General features: G+C 34.2%; 1 protein-coding gene across 3 annotated transcripts in view; it reads right to left on the bottom strand.

Moving 5' to 3' along the window:
- The window catches only part of srgap1b (SLIT-ROBO Rho GTPase activating protein 1b), a 42,445-nt gene that overhangs the window by 10,170 nt on the left and 7,930 nt on the right, over positions 1–24,345 (bottom strand). For all 3 annotated transcript variants that reach the window (XM_051108140.1, XM_051108139.1, XM_051108141.1), the window contains exons 2-10: positions 17,199–17,394; positions 14,005–14,167; positions 12,632–12,694; positions 9,939–10,118; positions 8,526–8,654; positions 6,076–6,297; positions 4,159–4,260; positions 1,223–1,420; positions 807–891 (exon numbers count right to left, since the gene is read on the bottom strand). In XM_051108140.1, the coding sequence (XP_050964097.1) occupies positions 807–891; positions 1,223–1,420; positions 4,159–4,260; positions 6,076–6,297; positions 8,526–8,654; positions 9,939–10,118; positions 12,632–12,694; positions 14,005–14,167; positions 17,199–17,394 (1,338 nt within the window). The remainder of the gene's footprint in view (positions 1–806; positions 892–1,222; positions 1,421–4,158; positions 4,261–6,075; positions 6,298–8,525; positions 8,655–9,938; positions 10,119–12,631; positions 12,695–14,004; positions 14,168–17,198; positions 17,395–24,345) is intronic.

The following is a 24,345-nucleotide window of genomic DNA, read 5'->3' on the forward strand; positions in this document are numbered from 1 at the left end:
AACATTTTAATATTTATTTTAATATTTATTTATTTATCATTTATTCTTTTTTATATTTTATTATTTATTATTAAATTATTATTAATATTATTATTATTAATAGTAGTAGTAATAACATGACTAGTAGCAGTAGCATCAGTATTAATAAAAACATTACAACTTAAAAGCTTATAATAATGACAATAACTATTACATTTTATGTTATTATTTATTATAAAATGATTATTATTAGTAGTAGTAGTAGTAGTATGAATTAACATCTTAATATTTATTTTAATATTTATAATTTATTTATAATTTATATTTCATATGATATTCTATTATTTATTATTAATTATTATTATTATTATTAGTAGTAGTATTATAATTACAGATTTACAACTGAAAAAAATAAAAGCTTATAATGACAACAATTACATTATATATTATATTTTATTATTTATTATTAAATTATTATTAGTATTAGTAGTGAGTATGAATTGATATATTATTTATTTTAATATTTATTATTTATTTATAATCTATATTTTATATGATATTTTATTATTTATTAGTAGTAGCAGTAGTAGTAGTACTAGTATCAGTAGCAGCAGTATTAATACTAAAATTAAATTTAATAAATACAATTTTAAAAATGACAGATTTACAACTAAAAAAATAAAAGCTTTTATTGACAACAACTATTATTTTTTTAAACCTTTCTTATTTTCTAATTATTAGTAGCAGCAATAGAAGTAGTATACAATAATAAATAATAAATATAATCATAATGATTATACATTTAGAAAAAAGTAGTGCAACATCACCTTCAGCCATGCTCCTTTTCAGCATGTCATGTTTGGCTTGTAGTTTAGCGATGAGATTACTGCCTTCCAGATACTCCTTCAGTTTCTGCAGCCACACAAATACACACAATACAGTCAATAATAATCCAATTACACTGGAAATTAATGATCTAATTAGTCCCAGTCATCCTTCAGTAGCCATAAACTAAGTTTAAAGATACTGACGTTGCTTTAGGCTAAAACAAGACCATTGATCCGGAGGTCACAACGCTACAAAACTACAGCGTCAACAGATCATTGGCTGTAAAGTGTGACGTAAGGAGGATAAATATGGTGTTTGTGCTCTTTTCTGTATCTGATGGAAGTAAATGTCTTATTAAATGCCATATTTCCAAAACAGGCTCTGTCTGAGCGAGTGTGTGTGGGCCAACATTTACTGTGAAATAGAAGAGCTCTGTTTCCTGCTGGTTGGCACGTCTCTTGGCCAGGCTGGGTTTGCTGAGGTAAGTGTCTGATACGCTGGATTTGACTGACTCAGTGGAGCGACTGTGCTGGAAGCTCTCGGACACGTCGTAGTCTTCCATGTTCACCATGTCCTGGATAGTGCTGAGCGTGGCCTCCGACGTCTTTTTCACCTTCAGAGGGAACACAGACAGTTATAGAAGTGCTGGCGCCGCTGTGCATTGATACACACCATTGTACTGAATGATTAGCTCATGGTCATTTTAATCCAAGGCTGATTTTCACTTGTATTTCTTTACTTCTAAATGTCCAAAACATTCATCATAAACTAATAAGTGACATTTTCTGCCTGATTGAACTCTTAAAGGGACAGTTCACTCAAAAATTTTAATTCTGTCATTAGTTACTCACCCTCAACACCCAAACCTGTATGAGTTTCTTTCTTCTGTTGAACACAAATAAAGATATACAGTATATATATATAACCAAACCAGTTGCTGGTAGCCACTGACTTCCATAGTATGGAAAAAATGCAATGCAAGTCAATAGCTACCAGCAACTACTTGGTTACTAACATTCTTCAAAATATCTTCTTTTGTGTTCAACAGAAGAAGGAAACTCATACAGGTTTGGGACAACTTGAGGGAATTTTAGGGTGAACTAGATCCATAAAATATTTTATTAATGTAAGCTAATGTATTTACTATGGAACAACGAATAAAAAATTAAAAAAGGTAATGCCAAGTTTATATCTCACAATTTTGATAAAAAAGTCAGAATTGTGAGTTTATATTACACAATTCTGACTTTATATCTTGCAATTCTGACACTGTAACTTACAATTCCAAGTTTATGTCATGCAATTATGAGAAAAAAAAAAAAAAAAAAAAAAAAAAATCAGAATTGCGAGTTTATATCACACAATTCTGAGTTTATATCTTGCAATTCGGACTTTATAACTTGCAACTGCAAGTTTATATCATGCAATTCTAAAAGAAAACAAATCTGAATTACCAGTTCATATCACATAATTTTGACTATATCTGGCAATTTTTTAATTTATAACTTCCCATTCCAAGTTTATATTATGCAATTATGAGAAAAAAAATCAGAATTGCGAGTTTATATCTCACAAGCTTGTCACTATATCTTGCAATACTGACTTTGTAACTTACAATTTCAATTTTATATCATGCAACTCTAAGAAACAAAATAAGAATTGCAAGTTTATATCATGCAATTCTGAGGAAAAAAAATCTGAATTATAAGTTTATATCACGCAATTTTGAGAAAAGTCAGGCAGAATGTCAGAATTAAATATATACAGTCAGTAAAGTCAGAGTTCTGTGATAAAAATATGTAATTACCTTTTTTATTCTGTGGCAGAAACGAGCTACCATAATTTACAACATGCACTTAACTTGAATTTAAAAAAACATTAGTTAACTTTTCTCCAGTCAACATATATAAATAAATACAATTTTGCAGTGAAATAAAAAATTGGAAAATATATTTGGAAGCAACAATTTGTCCATTGTCCATTGTTCACACAATGGAATGCTATTTTCTTCGCCTTTTTGAAAGAAATTAATACTTTTAATGCAGCATGGACACGGTAAAATGATCAAAAGTGAGAGTAAAGACAATGTTACAAAAGATTTATGTTTCAGATAAATGCAGTGTTATTTTATTCACCAAAAAATCCTGAAAAAAAGCCTCACGGTTTGGACAAAATCATTAAGCAGCAAAACTCTTATCAGCAGCACACCTGTTTTCAGCATTGATAAGAAATGTCTCTTAAGCATTGTGTTGACGTAATTTAAACTAAAACACGAAGACAGGGCGGGACATATCAAGTAGCCCAGCCCAGTTTTTTAAATAGCCAATAGCATTTTGTTTATATCACAGCTTGGGCCAGAGCCGTTGATTTCAGTAAATCCAAATTTGACAGCGTATGACAGCCACAATCTCATCCATATCGCTTTAAAACATACCATTCTGTGTAGTATTCAAATGGGTTCGATACGTCTCGCGCATATGGTCCACTCTGTGCCATTCACTGTACAGAAAATACTAATTCTGTAAACAAGTGACCGATTCCAGCTTCAGCGTCTATTTATAGTGTAGGGGGCGGGACGCATCACATTCTAGGGAGTATTTGATTGGACAAAGTTTGACGAAAAGCTGAAATGCAGGGTGATGTCATCTAAATCATTCATCCATACTGGCGGAAGCTAGAGACTGTAAGTTTTGAATGCGTATATCTTGCGAATTTTGTCATTGTTTTGAACGACACTAGCTTTTAGGCTAACATATTCATACTAAAAGCCTACAAATTCTGATTTCATGGGGACTTTATATGAAAACAGTAATTGAAAGTAAAATTGAAACTCTTTTTATTATGTACAACCAAGCTAATAGTACAATAGTTTGTTGCACATTTGTTTTGTGCCAATCACACACTGTACTCAGGAATTGGTCCGTAGCCTAGAGAAGCGAGGATAGAGGAATATCCCGCATTCACATCCGTACACCCCTCGGTCTCTACAGTCTAAACCCACTGCAGTAATACAGCGTTCATCAGCAGTTCTGCTCTGTCCTTCACATGCTGAGAGCTGCAGGAAACAGCTGGCCTGCCAACAACCAGCGATAAACAACCACACACTCCAGCAGAGACTGAGAAGATGGAAACAATATGTATGAATGCGTCTGTAGCTGTGAAGGAGCGCGCCGGTGTGCATATATAGTACCTGACGACAAAGAGAGAAGGAACGAGAGAGGGGAAAGGAGAAATGGAGAAGGTGTGTACGCCTGTCATCTCATTCTTTATCCTCAGTGGGGGAACCGCAGCTGCCGAGGTGCTCATTCGAGGGGAAGGAATTGTGTGTGTGTACGTGTGTGTGTGTCTCACCTCTTCATTTTCGATCTTCAGTGTGGAGAGGCGCGACTGCAGCTGCTGGAATCGGAGGAGGAGCTCCGCTTGCACCTGCGGCAGTGCTGTGATTTGACTCACCTGAAATATCAACATGCATAAATACACACATCACTGAAACCGCTCAGCAGAGCAAACAAATCATTTGATCGTATTTATCAGTTCTAGTGGCCTTTTTGCTATATTCAAGGACACAGAATGTAAAAAAAAAAAAAAAAGGATAGAAAATGATGAAATGAAAATGTTGCGAGCCAGACTTGAATTTGCAATGCCCATTTGAGCACCAAGACTCAGCATATCTAAATCTGACATACAAAAATGTTTAACTGTATTTGCATAAAAATTTGTGTAGGTTTTTAGATGCTGTAAGTAAGTGGTCACCACTTTTAAATCGCCTTTTTGTCTTAATTTATTTTAAATGATCAAATTAAAAGGCCAAATGATTTTTTTGAGGTTTACAAATAATCCATGAGGCCATAATTATTATGAGATCATTTAACTTCATGTACAGTTATTATAATACAATAGGAAAAAGCTATTTTAGATAGTTTTAGGGAGACATTTAGACTCCTATATGCTTCATTTACACAAATAATCAAAGTTTTAGCTCATTTATGCTTAATAATACTGTTAACTTTTCTCCAGTCAATATAGATACACTACCAGTCAAAAGTTTTTGAAAGTAAGACTTTCAATGTTTTTTAAAGAAATCTCTTCTGCTCACCAAGCCTGCATTTATTTGATCCAAAATACAGCAAAAACAGTAAAATTCTAAAATATTTTTACTACTTAAAATAAATTAAAATAATTCCTATTTGAACATATTTTAAAATGTAATTTATTCCTATGATTTCAAATCTGATTTTATAGCATCATTACTCCAGTCTTCAGTGCCACATGATCCTTCAGAAATCATTCTAATATTCTGATTTGCTGCTTAAAAAACATGTTTTTATTATTATTATTATTATTATTATTATGTTGAAAACAGCAGAGTATAATTTTTTCCGGTTTCTTTGATGAATAGAAAGTTTAGAAGAACAGCATTTATCTGAAATTAAACTCTTTTGTAACATTATAAATGTCCTTATCATCACTTTTGATCAGTTGAAAACATCCTTTTTAAATAAATGTATTAATTTTTTATAATTAAAGAATAAATTGCATTTTTAAATACATTTAATTAAAAAACATTATTTTAAATGGTACAAATATTTCACAATATTACTGCTTTTGCTGTATTTTGGATCAAATAAATGCAGGCTTGATGAGCAGAATTTAAATAATTAAAAATCTTCTTGGCCTCTTACTTCAAAAACTTTTGACTGGTAGTGTAATTAAATTAATAAAAAATCATTTTGTTGTGGAATTAAAAATTACTACAAATTTTAAATGCTATTTAACTATAAATAAAAAAACATGAAAGTAATTCCACATTAATATTGTAAGTTTCATTAATAGTAAGAGGTTCATTAAAGTATGAACTCTCCATCTTCCGAACTTAAGTGTCATAATTTCTACTTTTAAGGTCATAATTCCCAATTAGAAATGGTTTTTTAAAGTTTAAAACTGAACAATTTTTTGTACATTTTAATTTTCCAAATTAGTTTAGTTTAGTGGTTACAAAATATTATACTGTTTAAAATATTATGCTATTTTTGACCTCATTTAGATAAGTTCACAATCAAGTCAAGTATAGGACCATTTCATACTTTCCCTTAAAAAAATTAATTTGAATGAATAATTATGTTTTTAGATCAAATCATTGATCTACATTTTTGCTGTCCAGCCAAAATAATGAAGATATGACAGTAAAAAGTCACTGCAATTGCACAAATTCATTAATGCTGTAAATGATATGAATATATGTAGTTTGGACACTAGGTGGCATGTGACCTGGTCTCCCATGTGTGGCTGAAAGGTGAAGCGCGCTGGAGGAGTGAACGCTGTGGGGTGAGTCTCCATAAAGCGCTGCCTGTCATTACTGGGGTCCAGCCCCTCCACGGCCCCCTCCAAAATATCCAGGCCCTCATGCCGAGAGGTTTCCAGGCTGTATTCTGCTGACAAGTAGGTCCGCAACGCCCGACTCAGGCCCGCATGGTAGCCGAGGTCACAACACTGTTAAAACACAAACACTTGCTTTAAATGGAGAAGAGAACATGAATAGTGTGGATTTGTGTAGAGCTGTCAGTCAAAACCGATTATGAAGGATGAACCGTTACTTTAAAGCATTTATCTAGAAATGATCCTCTAGGGCTTGTGTTGGCAGGGTTAATTTGAAGGGTTTTTCATCCAGGCTTTTACTGTATCTCACTTCCCGCCCCCACACCATCGTTCTCTCCCTCTTTTACCCACCCACGTACACAAATTCGCCTGCTGTCTTTATCTCGGTGTGAGCAGGTTTGACCTCTGTCAAGGTCAAAGAGACGCAGCGCTCCGATCGGCCAGATACTGCTGACCACCATCAGCCTGCTGCAAACTCTAATGAGCAAAATAACAGACACAGCAAACCCAGGAGAAGGGCGGCCCATCTGAGAAATGGCTTCTCTCTTTACCATTGTGAAGAATCTCCTGGCCTCACTGGAAACTAGATTAAGTGTGCAGAAAATTTAATAGGATCATACATGAATTTGCATGTGGAAAGTAGGTAGTATGCAGTATGTCTTCTGTGCACAGTATTTACTGATGAATTACTACAGCTGCGAAATGATCAGTATGGAACCAAAGTACACTACATGGGACATTCAACCCCACAATGCAACTTCACCTTGCATTTTCACTGTGATGACAGACAGACAAACTGATGATAGGCAGAACGATAGACAGAATGATAGATAGATGATAGAAAGAAACAATGACAGGCAGGATGATAGAATGATATACAGACAGACAGAAGAGCAATAGAATGATAGACAGAAATAGGACAATAGATAGAATGAAAGACCGATAGATAGATAGATAGATAGATAGATAGATAGATAGATAGATAGATAGATAGACAGATAGATATACACCCGATATATGGACAGACAGAACGAACGAATGAAAGAACAAATGATACAATGATAGAATGAACAATAGAATAATACACAGAATGATAGATAAAATGATAGAATGATAGAACAACAGATAGAATGACAGATAGATAGAATGATAGAATGACAAATAGAACGATAAGTAGATAGAACAATAAATAGAATGATAGATAGACAGAACGATAGAACAATATAGATAGACAGAACACTATACAGAATGATAGACAGAAATAGAATTAACGAATGATAGAACAAACAATACAACAATAGAACAAACAACAGACTGATAGAATGAAAGATAGAACACATGATAGGACAATAGATAGATAGAAAGACAGAATGATAGATGGATAGATATAGACGATATAGATATATATAGATATATAGATAGATAGATAGAATGAACGAATGATAGAACAAACAATACCAATGATAAAATGAATGCTAGAATGATAGACAGAATCATGCAGAACAATAGAATGAGAGAGAACGACAAAATGAAGGATAGAATGAACAATAGAATTAACAAATGATAGAACAAACGAATGATAGAACGAATGACAGAATGCATGAGAACGATGGAATGATAGAATGATAGATGGAAAGATGGATAAAGACTGATATAAATAGAACAAACGATACAACAATAGAAAGAACGATAGATAGATACAGAAAGAATGAACAAATGATAGAACAAATGATACAACGATAGAATGAACAACAGAATGATAAAACAAACAATAGAATAATAGAACGAACAATAGCATGATAGATAGAATGATAGACAACATTAGAACAACAGACAGAACAATAGAAAGAATGACAGAACAATAGAGCAATAGAACGACAGACAGATACAGACAGACAGATATATATAAATAGATAGAACGAAAGAATGATAGAACATATGATAAAATGATAGAATGAACAATAGAATGATAAGCAGAACGATAGATGGATAGACAAGTAGATCAGAGTTTCAGGACAGTGTATAGTGTCCAGTAGGCAGTAACAAGCATGACAGTATTGCATTCTAAACATGGCCTGTTTCAGAATGTGCTAATAAGTGCTTGTAATTAAAGGCTTAATCTCCATCCCGTCCTGCCTGTTACAGGGTGCGTTTGTCTCTAATTAAAGGCAGTGGAGGCTGCCTTAATTAGTGATTATTAATCAGGACTATAATTCATTACTGTGCTTGGTGAAAAAGCAAATAAACGCAACCATAACACCATGCCCTTCATGCAGTGGCAATTTCCTGCCGTCGACTCACAATCTGCGCATTACAGTGCGCAGCCCTAATCAGATACTCACGTCAATCAAATGCGACAGGTCCTGGATGTAATATTTAAACAGAGAAGCGTTCGTGGCCTCCAGTGTCAACAGATACTCATTCCGAGCTTTCATAACCTTCAGTTTGTTCTCTGAATACTTAGCTTGGCGCTGGGGAGAAAAAAAAAAGACAGGAGGTTAAAAGAGAGAAAGGAGGGCAAAGTGTTGGGTAAGTGCTATATCTCCATCAAGGAACGGAGATAAAATGTTTTTATTGACGGGCTATCGACTAACTTGTTTCTGATGGCAGTGTGTTAGCACAGTAAAGCTTGGTTTATACGTCTGCGTCTGTGATTGTAATTGCTTGTTTAATTAAAGTTCCTCAACTGCTTTTAAAGGAACATTATCATTAAATCAAGCAAGCATCCTTAACATTCATCCCTTTATCAATGGGACAGTGCTATAGTGTCAATAGAGTCACAGTTTATTAATTTTTATATTTGTATTTTGTGAGCAATTTAATGCATCCTTGCTATAAACTGCAAACTGGTTTATGCTCCTGCTATGCTTTAAACGGAAAAACGCACTGTTGACTCTGTCCATCGGGATATCCTGTCTGCCTATTCTGTCAAATACTGTAACAATTGCTCATTTTAACCTCTCCTCCCCCTTCTGAAAGAGAGAAATGAATGCAGTGGCAAACTGTAGTGAACACACGGTGTGTCATGGGGGTGTATGTACTTGAAAATTAATGTTCTGAAGACAAACTACTGTATTTATAGTGCTTTATTTACACTGTCTGACATTATAGTCTCCCGGGTCAGTTTATACTGGTGTGGGACCATACTGTGCCCTAAAAAACATGGTTATCAATGGTTTTTGGTTACAAAACAGTTTGCAAAATGGCTGCTCTTCTTTGCTTCTTTCCCTAGACTCTGCGTAGTGAACATTTCTATAAATATGCTGTGATCGCACATGCTGTAGCTGTACTAGGATTTAATGGAATGAGTTCAAAATTACAAATGTACATTTGGAAAGCATTGACGTTATAATGCATTTCAGCTTGATCCAAAACATTAATATGCTGTTAAATCAACAAAGCATTCAAAAAAGTCCTCGGTAAATCTTCAGAACCAACATTATAATGAAGCATCAAATCATCCAAGACCAACAAAACAGGCTCATTTTCAGCTTGGTTATGCATAAATCAAAAATTATTCCCTCATAATGTCCACCGAATTGCTCCGTAACTCCAGTTCACAGTATTTCATCAAGACAAATGAACTTTGCACTATTTCTGGAAACACATCTGGCGCATTAAAATTCAAAGAATCTAATTTGCATAGTGGATAACACACTCAAATCAGGTTTAACACAACAGTACAACAACAGTACAACAGAAAAACAAAAAAAAAAAAAAAAGAAAAGAAAAAAGGCAAAAGATGTGGAACTCACCTTCTCTTTCATCTTCTGGATTTTGCGAGCAGCGTTGCGCCGTTGGTGGCGATCTTCGGTGCGCAGACTGAAGACGGCCTCTCCGCCCCGGCCTTGTCGTTCACCCTGTCTCTCTGCCTCCTTTAGCTTATTCTCTGCACTTAGAGTCTCGGAGTGATACATGTGATACGTCTTCATCACCTGCAGGGGGCAGAGCAGATGGAAAACTACATTACCCACAATCCAACACATCCAAGCCCAAAAAATTTCACTAGAATGCATCCAACTGAGCTAATCTAACTCATAATTGTGTGTTGTGCATCTGTGTCCACATGGATTTGCATGTAATGATTGCCATATGAAAAATTTTGAAATTCAGAATTTTAGAATGGATCCACTGCAGTGAATGGGTGCCGTCAGAACGAGAGTTCAAAAAGCGGATACAAATGAGACAATATTCCAAAAAGCTCTGTGTTTGTAATAAATGAATCCATAAAAATGGTTTTAAGTTCAAAATGTTGCTTTCTTTGCTAAATTATGTGTCCATAATATTGCTTTGTCCAGTGGAAAAGTAGTCTAATCTAAATTAGTAGAGAAATATGCACAAATCAAGCACTGTTTACAAGCAAATGAAGTTCAAAACAGTTCTTATGTGGTGGATTTTGATGAGAAAAGACAACTTGAGATGGACTTTTTCTTTTTTTTTTTACTGGAGGAAGCATTATTATAGATTATGGTCCGTATTTTTAGACAGAAGCAAAGGTTTAAACAATTTAGTAATGGATTTTTCCATACAAACGTAGCTTTTTATATCACAATATGTTAATCGATGGACTGGAGTCGTGTGCATTACTTGTGGTGTTTTTATCATCTGTATGCACTCTCATTCTAACAGCACCCATTCACTGGAAAGTATGCAATAGTGAGCAAGTTATGTGATGCTACATTTCTCCAAATCTGTTCTGATCATAAATGTGTGTTGTGCATCTGTGTCCACACGGATGTGTGTGTAACGATTGCCATAAGAAAAAAATTTAGCAACATATCCCTCACCAGTGGATCCTCTGTAGTGAATGGGTGCCATCAGAATGAGCATGCAAAAAGCTGACAAAAACAAGACAATATTGCAAAAAGCTGTATGTCTGTAATAAACAAATTCATACAAACGTTTTTAAGTTCCAAGTGTTGCTTTCATTGCTAAATTATGTGTCCACAATATTTCTTTGTACAATGAAAAGTAGCCTCATCTGAATTAGTAGGGAAATACACACAAATCAAGAACTGTTTAAAACTCTAAAACAGTTCATAATAAAAAAATGCAGGTGGATTGTGATGTGAGAAGACAACTTGGGATGGACTTCTTCACTGGAGGAAGCGTTAATATGAATTATGGTGCATATTTTTGGCCAGAAGCAAAGGTTTAAACACTTTAATGATTCGTTTTGTTTATGCAAATATGCTGCTTTTCACTTCGCAAGATGTTAGTTGATGGACTGGAGTCGTGTGGATTACTGTAATGTTTTTATCAGCTGTTTGAACTCTCATTCTGGCGGCACCCATTCACTGCAGAGGATCCAGTGGTGAGCAAGTGATGCAATGCAACGTTTCTCCAAATCTTTTCCAATGAAGAAACAAACACATCTACACCTTAGATGGCCTGAGGGTGAGTACATTTTCAGAAATATTTTTTATTTTTAGGTGGACTATTTATTTAACATGTTAGGCTAGCGTCAAAGGTGATTTCTGAAGACTGTCAAAAAAAAAAAACACTCTTTGCTACAAGCTAAATCATGCAACATGCATCCTGCTCTGCTCTCATAACTCTGATGTAAATCCGTCTCAACAGGGACACAAAACTGCTAACATGAGGGCGGCAGTGAGGTGGAAACTTCCTGAACTTTGAGTACTTTGCTTCAGAGAATTCATCTCATTTTTAGCGCACATTCCTCATGTTAGAGGTAAGCTCAACTGACAGACTTAATGCGCACTGCGTGTTTTTGTTTTATCAAGGTTATTTATGCAAGAGCTGCTAGCTTTTAAGACTTCAGTCTTGTCAGACAAGCTCACATTCAGGTCAGATATTCACAACTGCACATAAAATACAGACGAATAACATCTCTGTCAACAGAGAAAGTTCCCACTCAGCTTAAAGTCAGCAATTCACATTTCATAAATGCATTTTATTGATTTTAATGTGAAAGACTTGCCTATGCATGCAATTTTTTTCACAAAATTTTATTGTGATTTCTTTACTTTTTTGCATACTTTTTGAGCCAGTCAGCTGAGCTAAACAGGTAAATGTCATGTGGCTGCTTACTCTGAAGCTGCATGAAATTATAGTTTGGGACTGTATGCATTGTGAAAATATTTCAAAGTTCATTTCATGCTAAAAATTCATGCTGGTCTTTTCAGCAACTACAGAACTTTGTAAAATAAACAGCTGCAAATGTTGCATACTAAAGTAAAGCTGCTGTCCCAATGCAAAAAGCAAAGCAGAAATTTTGGAACTAGACAATGAAAGATAGATGAAACCTATACATTTGAGTTCTGCAAGAAGAAAAGTGAGAGACTGAGAGTGTCTGTGATGGAGGGACGAATTACGTATTGATGGAATGATAAAACGAGAGAGAGAAAAGCACCAGCAAAGTGATGGAATGAAAAAGTAATCCAGAAAGAGATTGAACAGATGATGAGAGAGAATGAGACAAGCTCACCGTGTAGAGTTCGTTAAGAATCTTCATCAGGTCTTCTTGCAGCTGGAAAATGATCTCTTTGCTCTGCAGGCCAAAAAAACACAGGGTGTGTCATAATGGACAGTCAAGGCCGAGCTGGGTCAGACTGAAATATACAGCCAGGAATTGCTGTCCTAGCTTTGCCAATTTTGAACTAACACGATAGATCAAAACAACTCAAATGTCCACTTAGGTGGCTGAACTTCTCTTGGGTTAGTCATGTTACACAGTACCTTTTGGGTTTCAATGCAGCTTTAAAGGGCTCTAAACAATCCCAGCTGAGGAATATGGGTCTTATCTAGTAAAACGATCGGCCATTTTCTGAAAAAATGCAAATTTATATACAATATTTATACAAATTTTTAACCACAAATGCTCATCTTGCACTAGCTTGAATCATGCATTACGTAATCACATTGGAAGATCAACCTCAAAATCGTCTGACATTGTTGTTTTAACATTTTTTGTAAAGGGTGTTTGACTTTCTTTGAACGTTCGCTTTGTAAATCCATAACCTTTCCAATGTGATTATGCGATTATGTTATGTGAGGTTGAGCTAGTGCAAGATGAGCATTTGTGGTTAAAAAGTATATAAATTAGTATTTAAAAAAAAAAAAAAAAAAAAAAATATCACTGATCGTTTTGCTAGATAAGACCATTATTACGTAAGAGTCCTTTGAAGCTGCATTGAAACCGTAAATGGACCTTCAACTATATGGAGAAAAATCCTGGAATGTTTTCCTTAATTTATTTTCGCCTGAATAAAGACATGAACATCTTGGATGACATGGTGGTGAGTAAATTATCAGGAATTTTTTATTCTGGAAGTGAACCAGTCCTTTAAGAAGTAAGAGAAAGTAGCCCACAATAAGTCCGAAAATGGTATAAAAGTTTTTTTAAAACCACAAAAACTCATTTTTTCTGTATCTTAGACGCTCTTATTTGTCATTGACCCTATTGTTATTACATTAGTGCTGATCTAAAGAAAAAAAATCACTTCCTATAAATAAACCACCACTGTGTTGGATTCTACAGAGACGAAGGCTAAATAATGAATGTCGAATTCACATAAAATAAAACCACAGTCTGAGAAAGCTGACTCTGATAATTACACTAAAGGAATTCAAACAAACTGCTAGGAACAGATTCAAACACCACTACTACAAAGTTGCACACATTTTAATTATCCAAAGGAGAAATTAGGTTTTTTGTCTCACCAGCTGACTGAAAGGTACACGGTTTTTAATGAATGCATATTTTTTCCAGCTTTCATTTTGATGTAATTATGCGTGCATCCTATCACATTATAGTACTGACAGGAACGACCTTCCACGCCGACCTGTGTTTGACCTCACCTTCTTGAGCAGGCGCATGTTGTCCTCGCTGACATGCGTGAAGCGTGTGATGACGTTGTTGAGGTAAAGGTCGCTGAGTGTGGCGTGGTCCTTACTCTCCCTCCTCACCTGGTTCAGCAGCAGATACCAGCAGTTCACGGGAGAAAGCAGGTTCTGGTCTTTCCTGAAAGCCACGGAAATGTGTGTTTTTGATATGTAGATAAAGAAAAGTAATACAAATACATGTACATTTAAATACCAAAAAATAACTGTTATCAAGTGTCAGTTGCATTTGAATTTTTAATTTTTTTTTTAAATGTTTAAACCAAAATATAGAACCTCTATTAACACATTCTTTATTTTTTTTTTCACAGGTTCAAACATTCTTTAAAACATTCTAAAATATATAATACAAAAATAGCTTAAAATGTGCTATTTCTAAAAATAAATAAATGAATAAACAAAGGTATAACTGGTTTAAGTGTTCTAATTTTCTTTTCTTTATCTCAGACATTGTGTATATAAATAAAGCTTAAAATCACAAATTTCTTGGTGGTATTTAAAATGAATATCTGCTGCAGGACTCTCTGGGTGGCCGTGGATTTGCTGTACATGCTGTTTTTGTGAGTACCGCTCTGTGGCTTTTCTTCAAGTAGTCATTCAAATCCACTAATGAACCATTTTGCATTTATTCTTTAAGAAACGCTGAGGCTTTGGTGAAGTTTTTAACTGCAGTTCACTGGTTGAGGATGTTAAGGAAATGTAGCACAACCCATAAAATCTCTATAGATGGTTCCCAGCTGAACGCACTCATAAAATCTTCATAATAAATGACTCATTAGTGAATATATCAACATACAAACCACTGATGGCAAGTTAATGCTCTGAATCTCATTCCATGTAAAAATTTGAACATTAAATGATATTCCTCACTGCACTTTTCCATATATTTGATGCATGAATTCACAAAATGAGTAAGAGTTTTACATAACCTGCCATTCAAAAGCTTGGGATCGGTAAGATTTTTTTCTGCTCATCAAGGTTGCATTTATTTGATTAAAAATACAGAAAAAAAAACTGTAATATTATAAAATATTACTGCAATTTAAAATAGTGGTTTTCCATTTTAATATACTTTAAAATAAAATTTATTCCTGTGATGTAATGCTGAATTTTCATCAGCCATTACTCCAGTCTTCAGTGTCACATGATACTTCAGAAATCATTCAAACAAACATTTCTTATTATCATCATTGTTAAAAACTGTTGTGCTGCATAATATTTTTGTACATTAAAAAAAATAATGCTCACATTTGAGTAAAAATACTGAAAAAATCTGTAATATTGCTAAATATTGTTACAATTTAAAATAACCATTTTCTATTTGAATATATTTTAAAATGTAATTTATTCATGTGATGGCAAAACTGAATTTTCAGCATCATTACTCCAGTCTTCAGTGTCACATGATCCTTCAGAAATCATTCCAATATGCTAATTTGTGCTCAAAAAACATTTCTTATTATCATCCATGTCGTGCTGCTTTAGATTTTTTGTGGAGACCATGAAATATTTATTTTTTAGGATTTTTTTGACGAATTGAAAATGCGAAAGAACAGCATTCATTTGAAACTACGAACTCATCGTAACATTAGAAATATCGTTACTGTCGCATTTTACCAATTTCATGCATCCCTAATGTATTAAAGGAGAAGTCCACTTCCAGAACAACAATTCACAAATAATTTACTCACCCCCTTGTCATCCAAGATATCTGTGTAGAGTATGGCGAAAAACTCAAATCTTATTTTCTCCTACAACTTCAGAATCGTCCGACATCGTTGTACCTTTTTGTTTTTAAACAGCGTTTGACTTATTTGCACTTTCTTAGTCTTTGCGTGTTCGCTTTGTAAACACCGGGTCTGTAGTTCTGCCTAATCCTGAAGAAAAATCTTGAAATGCTTTCTTTACGACTGAAGACAGAAAGACATGAACATCTTGGATGACAAGGGGGTGAGTAAATTATTTGTGAATTGTTGTTCTGGAAGTGGACTTCAAGAACGACCCATTACTAATTCGTAGCATCGTGAACGCACATCCCAGAACCTGTGCTACACAAGCTTTTGTGCTTAAAAGTATACAAATTTTTACTTTTCGGAAAAAATGACAGATCGTTTCGCTAAGTAAGACCCTTCTTCCTCGGCTGGGATCGTTTAGAGCCCTTTGAAGCTGCATTTAAACTACATTTTGGAAGTTCAAAATCAGGGCACCAATGAAGTCCATTATATGAAGAAAAATCCTGAAATGTTTTCCTCAAAAAACAATTTCTTTACGACTGAAGAAAGAAAGACATGAACATCTTGGATGACAAGGGGGTGAGTAAATTATTTGTAAATTGTTGTTCTGGAAGTGGACTTCTCCTTTAACGTCTTTAAAAAAAAAATATTACTGACCCAAAACTTTTGTACTTTAAGTACGTTTTAAACGGATTACTGTTAAAAATCACATTGCACACTTTTGTCTGTGCAAACTGGTGATTTATTTGAAAGAGTGAAGGTGGTTTAACCACCTGCCGACGTGAAGGTAAAAGACGCCATTTTGTTTCACACACTTGATCTTCTATATTAGTAATGGCTGTTGCGAAAAGACAATGGGAAGCCATTTTGGACCAAAGAGGCGAATGTCTTCAGCAGCCGGTGACTAATCACAAAGCTCAGCAGGCATCCGATGGGACAGCCCCATGAGGACCAGCACACTAACAGTGCCCAGCACGAGGAAAAAAAAAAAAAAAAATGCAACAGAAGAGAAACTGTGAAACTCCCTCTCTCTCTTTCTCTCTCGCTCACTCATCCCTCATCTCTCTATTTTCCCAGCAGAATGTTATCTGCATTAATGAGACAGCAAATACACAGATGCCCATACACACACACACACACACACAAACACACACGAGAACAATAACTACAGCAGACACAGCAATCGCCTCTCCTCTGCCATCTCTGATTTTTCAAGCATGAAGCTGCAAAGCATCATGGGTAAAATATTCCAGACGTCGCCCCTCATCCACCGCAAACCACAGTCGAGAGAAATTATTTGGAGGTGAACGAAAGGAAAGGAAATAAGCACCCGAACCGAAACTATTCGCCACCGATTCGTTTCTAGAAAATGACTCTTGAATCATTCATGCGCATTCACGGTCTGGCTCGCACACTCACTTGTATTGTTGGTGGTCCTTGGTGCTGCGGGTTTTGGCCATGAATCGTTCGGCGAGCTTCTCCAAGTTGCGTGAATATTCGCTCTCGATCTCGGCTTTCTTCCTGAAGAAATCCTGCAGGTCCTGAAGGAGCTGAACCCGCATGTCCGTCTGCTGCTCCAGACATTTCTGCTGCTCCACTAACTGAGACCGTATCTCTGCTCACACACACACACACACACAGAGAGAGAGAGAGTTATGTTAGCTAATTAACAACGGCTATTTCAAACAACAGTGTTTCATTCTCAATGACAGCTGCAGTGTAAGTGACATCACATGACACGTTCGGGAGCAACTCGAACACAATGCGGCCACTGATGGGTGAAGTTGTGCTCCCTGAACCAGAGATTTTCCTCCTAACAAGCCGGTCTGGATTCTTCCTTAACAACACACTGGTTATCACACTCACTGCCGTTGCCAAGACAACAGGTAGTGGAGTGGAGTATCCCATGGGGATTAGTGTGTGTGTGTTTAATGGGAGGAGGAATTCTGGATTCTCCATCCTAGATCTCCACTTCTCCTCAAACTCAACACGACTTTTGCTTAAAGGAACAGTTCAGTCAGAATTAAAATGTTGACATTTACTTACAGTCATGCCGTTTCGAACTTGTTTTCATAAATAGCGGTGGATAGTGACTAGCTGTCAGTTTTTAAAAAGAGGTGCAAATGTATCAAAGTAGATAAAATATCTGACCAAGTGTCATTTATTTTTAAGGCAGCACAAATGCACTTTTCTAAAATAAAAAAATAAATAAATAAAAAAATAAAATTAAAATAAAAATAAAATAAAATAAAATAAATAAATAAAAAAAATTAAATTAAATTAAATTAAATTAAATTAAAATAAAATAAAATAAAAAAAAATAAAATAAAATAAAACAGGCAAAAAATAAAGGAAAAATAGATTGTATACAGGCAAATTAAATAAAAAATAATGTTTGGGACAGCTTTTTTTTTTTTTTTTTTAAATAAATTTAAATTAAATTAAATTAAATTAAATTTAATAAAACTAAGGATGCATGTTTTTTGAACTATTTTCTAACATATTTTCCTTTAGTTTTTTTTTTTCTAACATATTTTCCTTTAGTTTTATTTTTAATAATTTTGTTGTTGATGTTATATATATATATATATATATATATATATATATATATATATATCCTCACATGAAGCTATCGTATAGTGTATAAATCACATAAACCACTAGATTTCTACAGTGTTTTTGCACCCTTTTGCAAGCCTCAAAAACATTCAGTGCCTGTTAATTGCTATTGCATGGAAATGAGCATGTAAAACAGCCATCCGGTTTTGAAACAGAGCCATAAACACCCCAATATTCCCCCTAGGACACGCCACCCCTCCACTCCCGTCCCACCAAAATACACCGATATGGCTTTTTAATATGGTTGATTCTTACATTTTGTACCTCCAATCCTGAATACACAGTTCAGCCTTAGTTTCAAACGCCATGAGGATGAGTAAATAAAGACAGAATTTTCATTTTCGAACAAATTATGCTTTTAATAATGGTTTTTAATAATAAAGCTCCCTCGTTCCCCTTCACCAGCTCGCTCTCTCCCTCCTTTTCTTCCTCTCCCTCACACTTTTTTTCCCCCTCTCTTTCTCTCTCCATAGACCAACTGTTTAATGTCACACTGCCTCTCCGGCTCGAAATAACAGATGAGACAGCAGGCTTGGCGTGAGCTCTGCGTGGGTGTGAGTGTGTGTGTGTAGGAGGGTGGGAGGGACTGTGAGAAGTAAAGAAATGTAACTCACGTGTGTGCGCGCGCGTGTGTGTGTTATGCATCTGTGGCATGGTGAGCAAGGTGACTCGTTTGATACAATATAAGAAACACCTGAATCACAGCAGAGAATCACAGGTGATATTCGGAAAAAAATTTGCCAAATGAATGTCAGCACTGCCTGACTGGTGCATGTTTCTTTTTCAAGTGATTTTTTAAAAAAACTTTCACAGTTTAATATGCAGCGGCAGCTATAGGTAAGCAATTCAGAGGGAAAAATACAAAGCCTATGTTTTAGGGCTGTCAAAGTTGATAATATTACTGTTTAACTCTAATTTGTAAATACTGTAGAGATTTACAGAATATAAACAATAAGAAAATAAAAACCAAATCTGCATATAGTTTTTTTTAACTAACTGTAAAATTTATTTGGAAATATATGTCAAACAAATATATGTAATATTTATGTAATAATGAATGTAATCTTATAAAAATGTTATTTTCTTCAGTGTATATATATATATATATATATATATATATATAGTATAATATATTCAGAATTTAAAAAATGAATAAAAATTAAAAAAATATTACAAATAAAATACAAGTAAAAACAATATAATAATAATAATAATAATAAAAAAATAATGATGATGATGATAATAATAATAATAATAATAGATAGATAGATAGATATAAAATTATAAAACCTGATGAATAGTTTGAATAAAATTAATAAAAATAAAATAATTAAATAATAATTCAAAATAATAAAAAAAAATAATAATTGAAAAATGTTATACAAAACACATGTAATACAAAAATACAAATACTAAAAAAAATTTAATACAAAAAATAAGTTTAAAAAAATAATTTTGTATTACATTTATTTTTAAAAAATTATTTTTTATTATGTATATATATATATATATATATATATATATATATATATATATATATAAATTTGCCTCAGTGGTCTATTTATTTAACAAATAAATAAAAATACAATAATAAATGAAAATAATAATAATAATAATAATAATAATAGTGTAAATAATGAATAAAAATGAAATAAAAAAATAATTAAAAATAGTAACATTTAAAAATAAATAAATAAATAAATAAATAATTAAAAATAATAAAACAAAAAATGAATAATAATGTAATTCAGAATGCAAGTATATATGAGTGGTGCATAATTAAAAAAAAAATATATATAAAAAAAATAAATAAACAATAATTAAAAATAAAATACAAATGAAAAAAGGTTACAAAATACATAAAAATAATATACAAAATAATAAAAGTTAATTCAAAATATTAATCATAGTGCATAAAATATACTAAATACTATTAAAATAATAATAAATTTAACACTACTAAAAACAACTGTTTCAGAATAATTGAGTGCATGAGTCACATGGACTACTTATACACACATATTGTCAACATACAGCTTTTTGAAGGAGCAACTGGCAACCCCCCATGCAAGCCCAGATCCTTACTGATATTGATAATCTCAAAATGGTCAAACATTGCACTATCAATCAGCCTGGCCAATGCATCAGTTTTTTACCAGTACAGCTGTTGCTGACAGAGCAGTTCTCAAGACAATCTCAAGAGAGAAACATCCGACTGCATTGGAGCACATCCTCGCACGGGCCGTCCCCGGCCTCCACTCGTGTTGATTCTCGAAACACGCTCATCTGTCATCCGGACAATGTGCGCTCAGAGCGTCCACGCAGTTACAAACCAGCTTCGAACAACTTACTGGCCAAAAACCAGCAGACTTCGGAAGTGGAAGTGCATTGAAACGCCTTTCAAAACTACAAATAAATAGACAGTGAGTCATTTCCACAAGCCTTTGAAGCACAAAACAGGCAGACAATGCTAATTAAAACAATATAAAAGCTTCGGAAATGTGTTTGTTCATGCGGATGGATTTCATCTAGCAGAGAAATATAAAATTCCCATCCTGCTGTGCAAAACAAGTACATAAATATTTCAATTCAGCATGATGAGAGATTAATTTAGCCAGTTTGCAAGGTGTACTCCACTCACTGCCATATAATAATTGTCATTTGTAATTATTTCAAATCGTACGTCTGGTATTTGACCTTTGAACTTGTGACCGCGGTGAGCATGTCTGATACCCTGCGGCATGCGCCCGACCCAGACTGTCTCCATGGCAACAAGGCTTCTGCTCAGCAACCTGAGAGCGTAAGGAGTGTGCAGGCATGCCGTATAGCAGCATTACACACTCACACACGCTCGCATATTCACATGATTTATAAAAACAGGAACTACAAACCACGATGGCATCCAAATACGCACTTAAGCCCTCCATAAACATAAAAATATCCCACTTAGGTGGAAGTATGGGGAAGTCACATATTTATCCTTTAAAAAAACCCCACATACGTCACCATGTTATACGCTACTCTGCTACTTCCCATTTACTTCCCATTTCGCCTTAGACTTCTTATCTGTATCTCCTCCTCTGTCGCTCTCCATTCATCTAAAGCCAATTTAATTCCTACGCTTTTTCCTTCAGCTTTTCTTTTAATCTTTTAAAGAACACACTCCATCCTCTCAGTCTAAAAAAAATTTGTATAGCTGAATCTTTGCTTATGAGTCAAAAATCATCATGTGTCAAAATAACCGAAAACCTCGTAAACCTCAACTTGTGAATGTATATTAACTGAACTAGTTTGAAAAACAAGGTCTTCAGAACAAAAACAAGCTAAATTAACTCAACAACTGTATCAGCTTTTATTGCTGATTTGAAATGTCTTAAAGGGACAGTTCACCCAAAAATGAAAACTCTGTCATTAAAGGAAAAGTCCAAGATTCACATATAATGTACTCACTCCCTTGTCATCCAAGATGTTCATGTCTTTCTTTCTTTAGTTGTAAAGAAATTATGTTTTTTGAGGAAAACATCTCAGCATTTTTCTCCATATAATGGACTGATATGGTGCCCCGATTTTGAACTTTCAAAATGCAATTTAAATGCGGCTTCAAACGATCACAAATGCGGTTGTAAATGATCCCAGCTGAGAAAGAAGGGTCTTATCCAGTGTAAAGATTGGTTATTTTAATAAAAATAATACAATTTATATACTTTTTAATGTCAAATGCTTGTCTTGTCTTACTCTGCCGGGACTGTTTTTTTCTGGTTCGTGACAGTTCGGGTATGTCGAAAAACTCCCATCTCATGTTCTCTCTCAACTTCAAAATCGTCCTATATCGCTGTTTTACCTTTTTTGTTAAGGGTGTTTGACCTTTGCATGTTCACTTTGCAAAGACTGTGTCGGTACTTCTGCAGTGATGTAGGATGATTTTGAAATTATTTTTGAAGATAAGGGAGAAAATACGATTGGAGTTTTTCGACATACCCTAACTGTCTTGAGCCAGAATACACAGAGTTCAGGGAGAGAAAGGTAAGATGAGCGTTTGAGATTAAAAAGTATTTAAATTGTATTTTTTTATTAAAATAACCGATCATTTCGCTAGATCGTTTCCCTTCTTCCTCGGTTGGGATCGTTTACAGCCGCATTTGGGATCGTTTGAAGCCGCATTTAAACTGCATTTTTGAAGTTCAAAATCAGGGCACCATATCAGTCCATTATATGGAGAAAAATGCTGAAATGTTTTCCTCAAGAAACAATTTCTTTACGACTGAAGAAAGACAGACATGAACACCTTGGATGACAAGGGGGTAAGTCCATTATATGTGAATCTTCGTTTTGGAAGTGGACTTCTCCTTTAATTACTCACCCTCATGTCACTCCAAACCCGTAAGACCTTCGTTCATCTTCAGAACACAAATTAAGATATTTTTGATGAACGTGCATCGAAGACTGACACAGAAGAGAAGAAATTGTTGAATGAAGTCATTATTTTTGTTTTCTTCGCACATAAAACGTATTCTCTTAGCATTATAATATTACGGTTGAACCGCTGATGACACATGGATTATTTTATCAATGTCCTTACTACCTTTCTGGACCTTGAATGTGTCAGTTGCGTCGTTGTCTATGCAGGGTCCAAAACCTCTCGGATTTCAATATCTTAATTTGTTTCCAAAGGTCTTATGGGTTTGGAATGACATGAAGGTGAATAACAAAATTTTTATTTTTGGGTGAACTATCCCTTTTAAATACATTTTTGGGATTTCATTTTTTTCCCCACTAATTTTCAATTTTTGAGTAAAACAAGGTCTCTGGTCAACATTAATTGATAAAAGTTTTGTTCTTCAGAAAATCTAATTCTAAAATATGGGTTTATATACACAGCATATACAAGTGTTTTTAAAGCATCAAAACAATGACAGTTTACTACAGCTTTAATTTTTTTTTCCAAATACATTTTTTCCAAAATAATAACTCAAGGCAGTAACAATTTAAACAATATATTTTGTTTGTGAACTTATTGTTTTTAATAGTTAGCTTTTAACTATTTTTGAATTTTTCGGATCATTAGTCATCAAAGCTTGGTAAATATTAGTCACAGACCAAAAAAAAAAAAGTACTTTAAATGTCACCAAGCTGATTACTCACTAAAAACTCCCATAGATTATGTTTTCACGCCATTTTAAGTCTTATTTTGACGTAGCAAAGTGGTTATATATATATATATATAAGTGTGATATATATATATACTTTTTTAAATTAGTCCTCCCGTTAACGCCATTCAGACCTATTTGCAACGGAACACACACAAAAGGCAGGATTTATCGCATGAACCAATCACAGATAAACATAACCAGTCATATCCAATCATATCGCGATGGAGGCGTTGCCTCGTCTCATGCGACTTCCCATCATTTATTCCCAATTACCCAAACTCACGGCACGCTTTAGGAGGCCTAATAAAACTTAACAGGCTCAGGCGAGGCGAGAGAGACAATATTTCTAGATATTTATCTATTTTTGTACTACAATTTTTTTTCCTCATCCAATATTTTGAGGAGAAGCTGCCTCGCTTGTATATATATATATATATATATATATATATATTTGTGTGCGTGCGTTTATATGCATGTCCAAAATGCTGAAAGAGTGAATGTCTTTGCATAGTGTCAAGCAAAAGTCAGCATTAGGTGAGGCTTCATTCAGCACACAAGACACAACAAATGTAATCAAGCGCTCACTAAACCAAGGTCAGTAGACACGAAGAGCTAAAGCGAACGTGTCAGGACTAAACAGACAGACAATGACTCAACACCAGACTAGAACTGTCATTGACCTTAATCATGCCATATTTAATTTGACATAAATGTAAATGAGACTGTGAGGAAGAGACAGTCAAAACATTAAAAATGCAAAGAGAAATTTCATTCACATGAATCAAAACATAGCTAAT

The sequence above is a fragment of the Labeo rohita genome, chromosome 4, assembly GCF_022985175.1.
Source record: "Labeo rohita strain BAU-BD-2019 chromosome 4, IGBB_LRoh.1.0, whole genome shotgun sequence".
Lineage (NCBI taxonomy): Eukaryota > Metazoa > Chordata > Actinopteri > Cypriniformes > Cyprinidae > Labeo > Labeo rohita.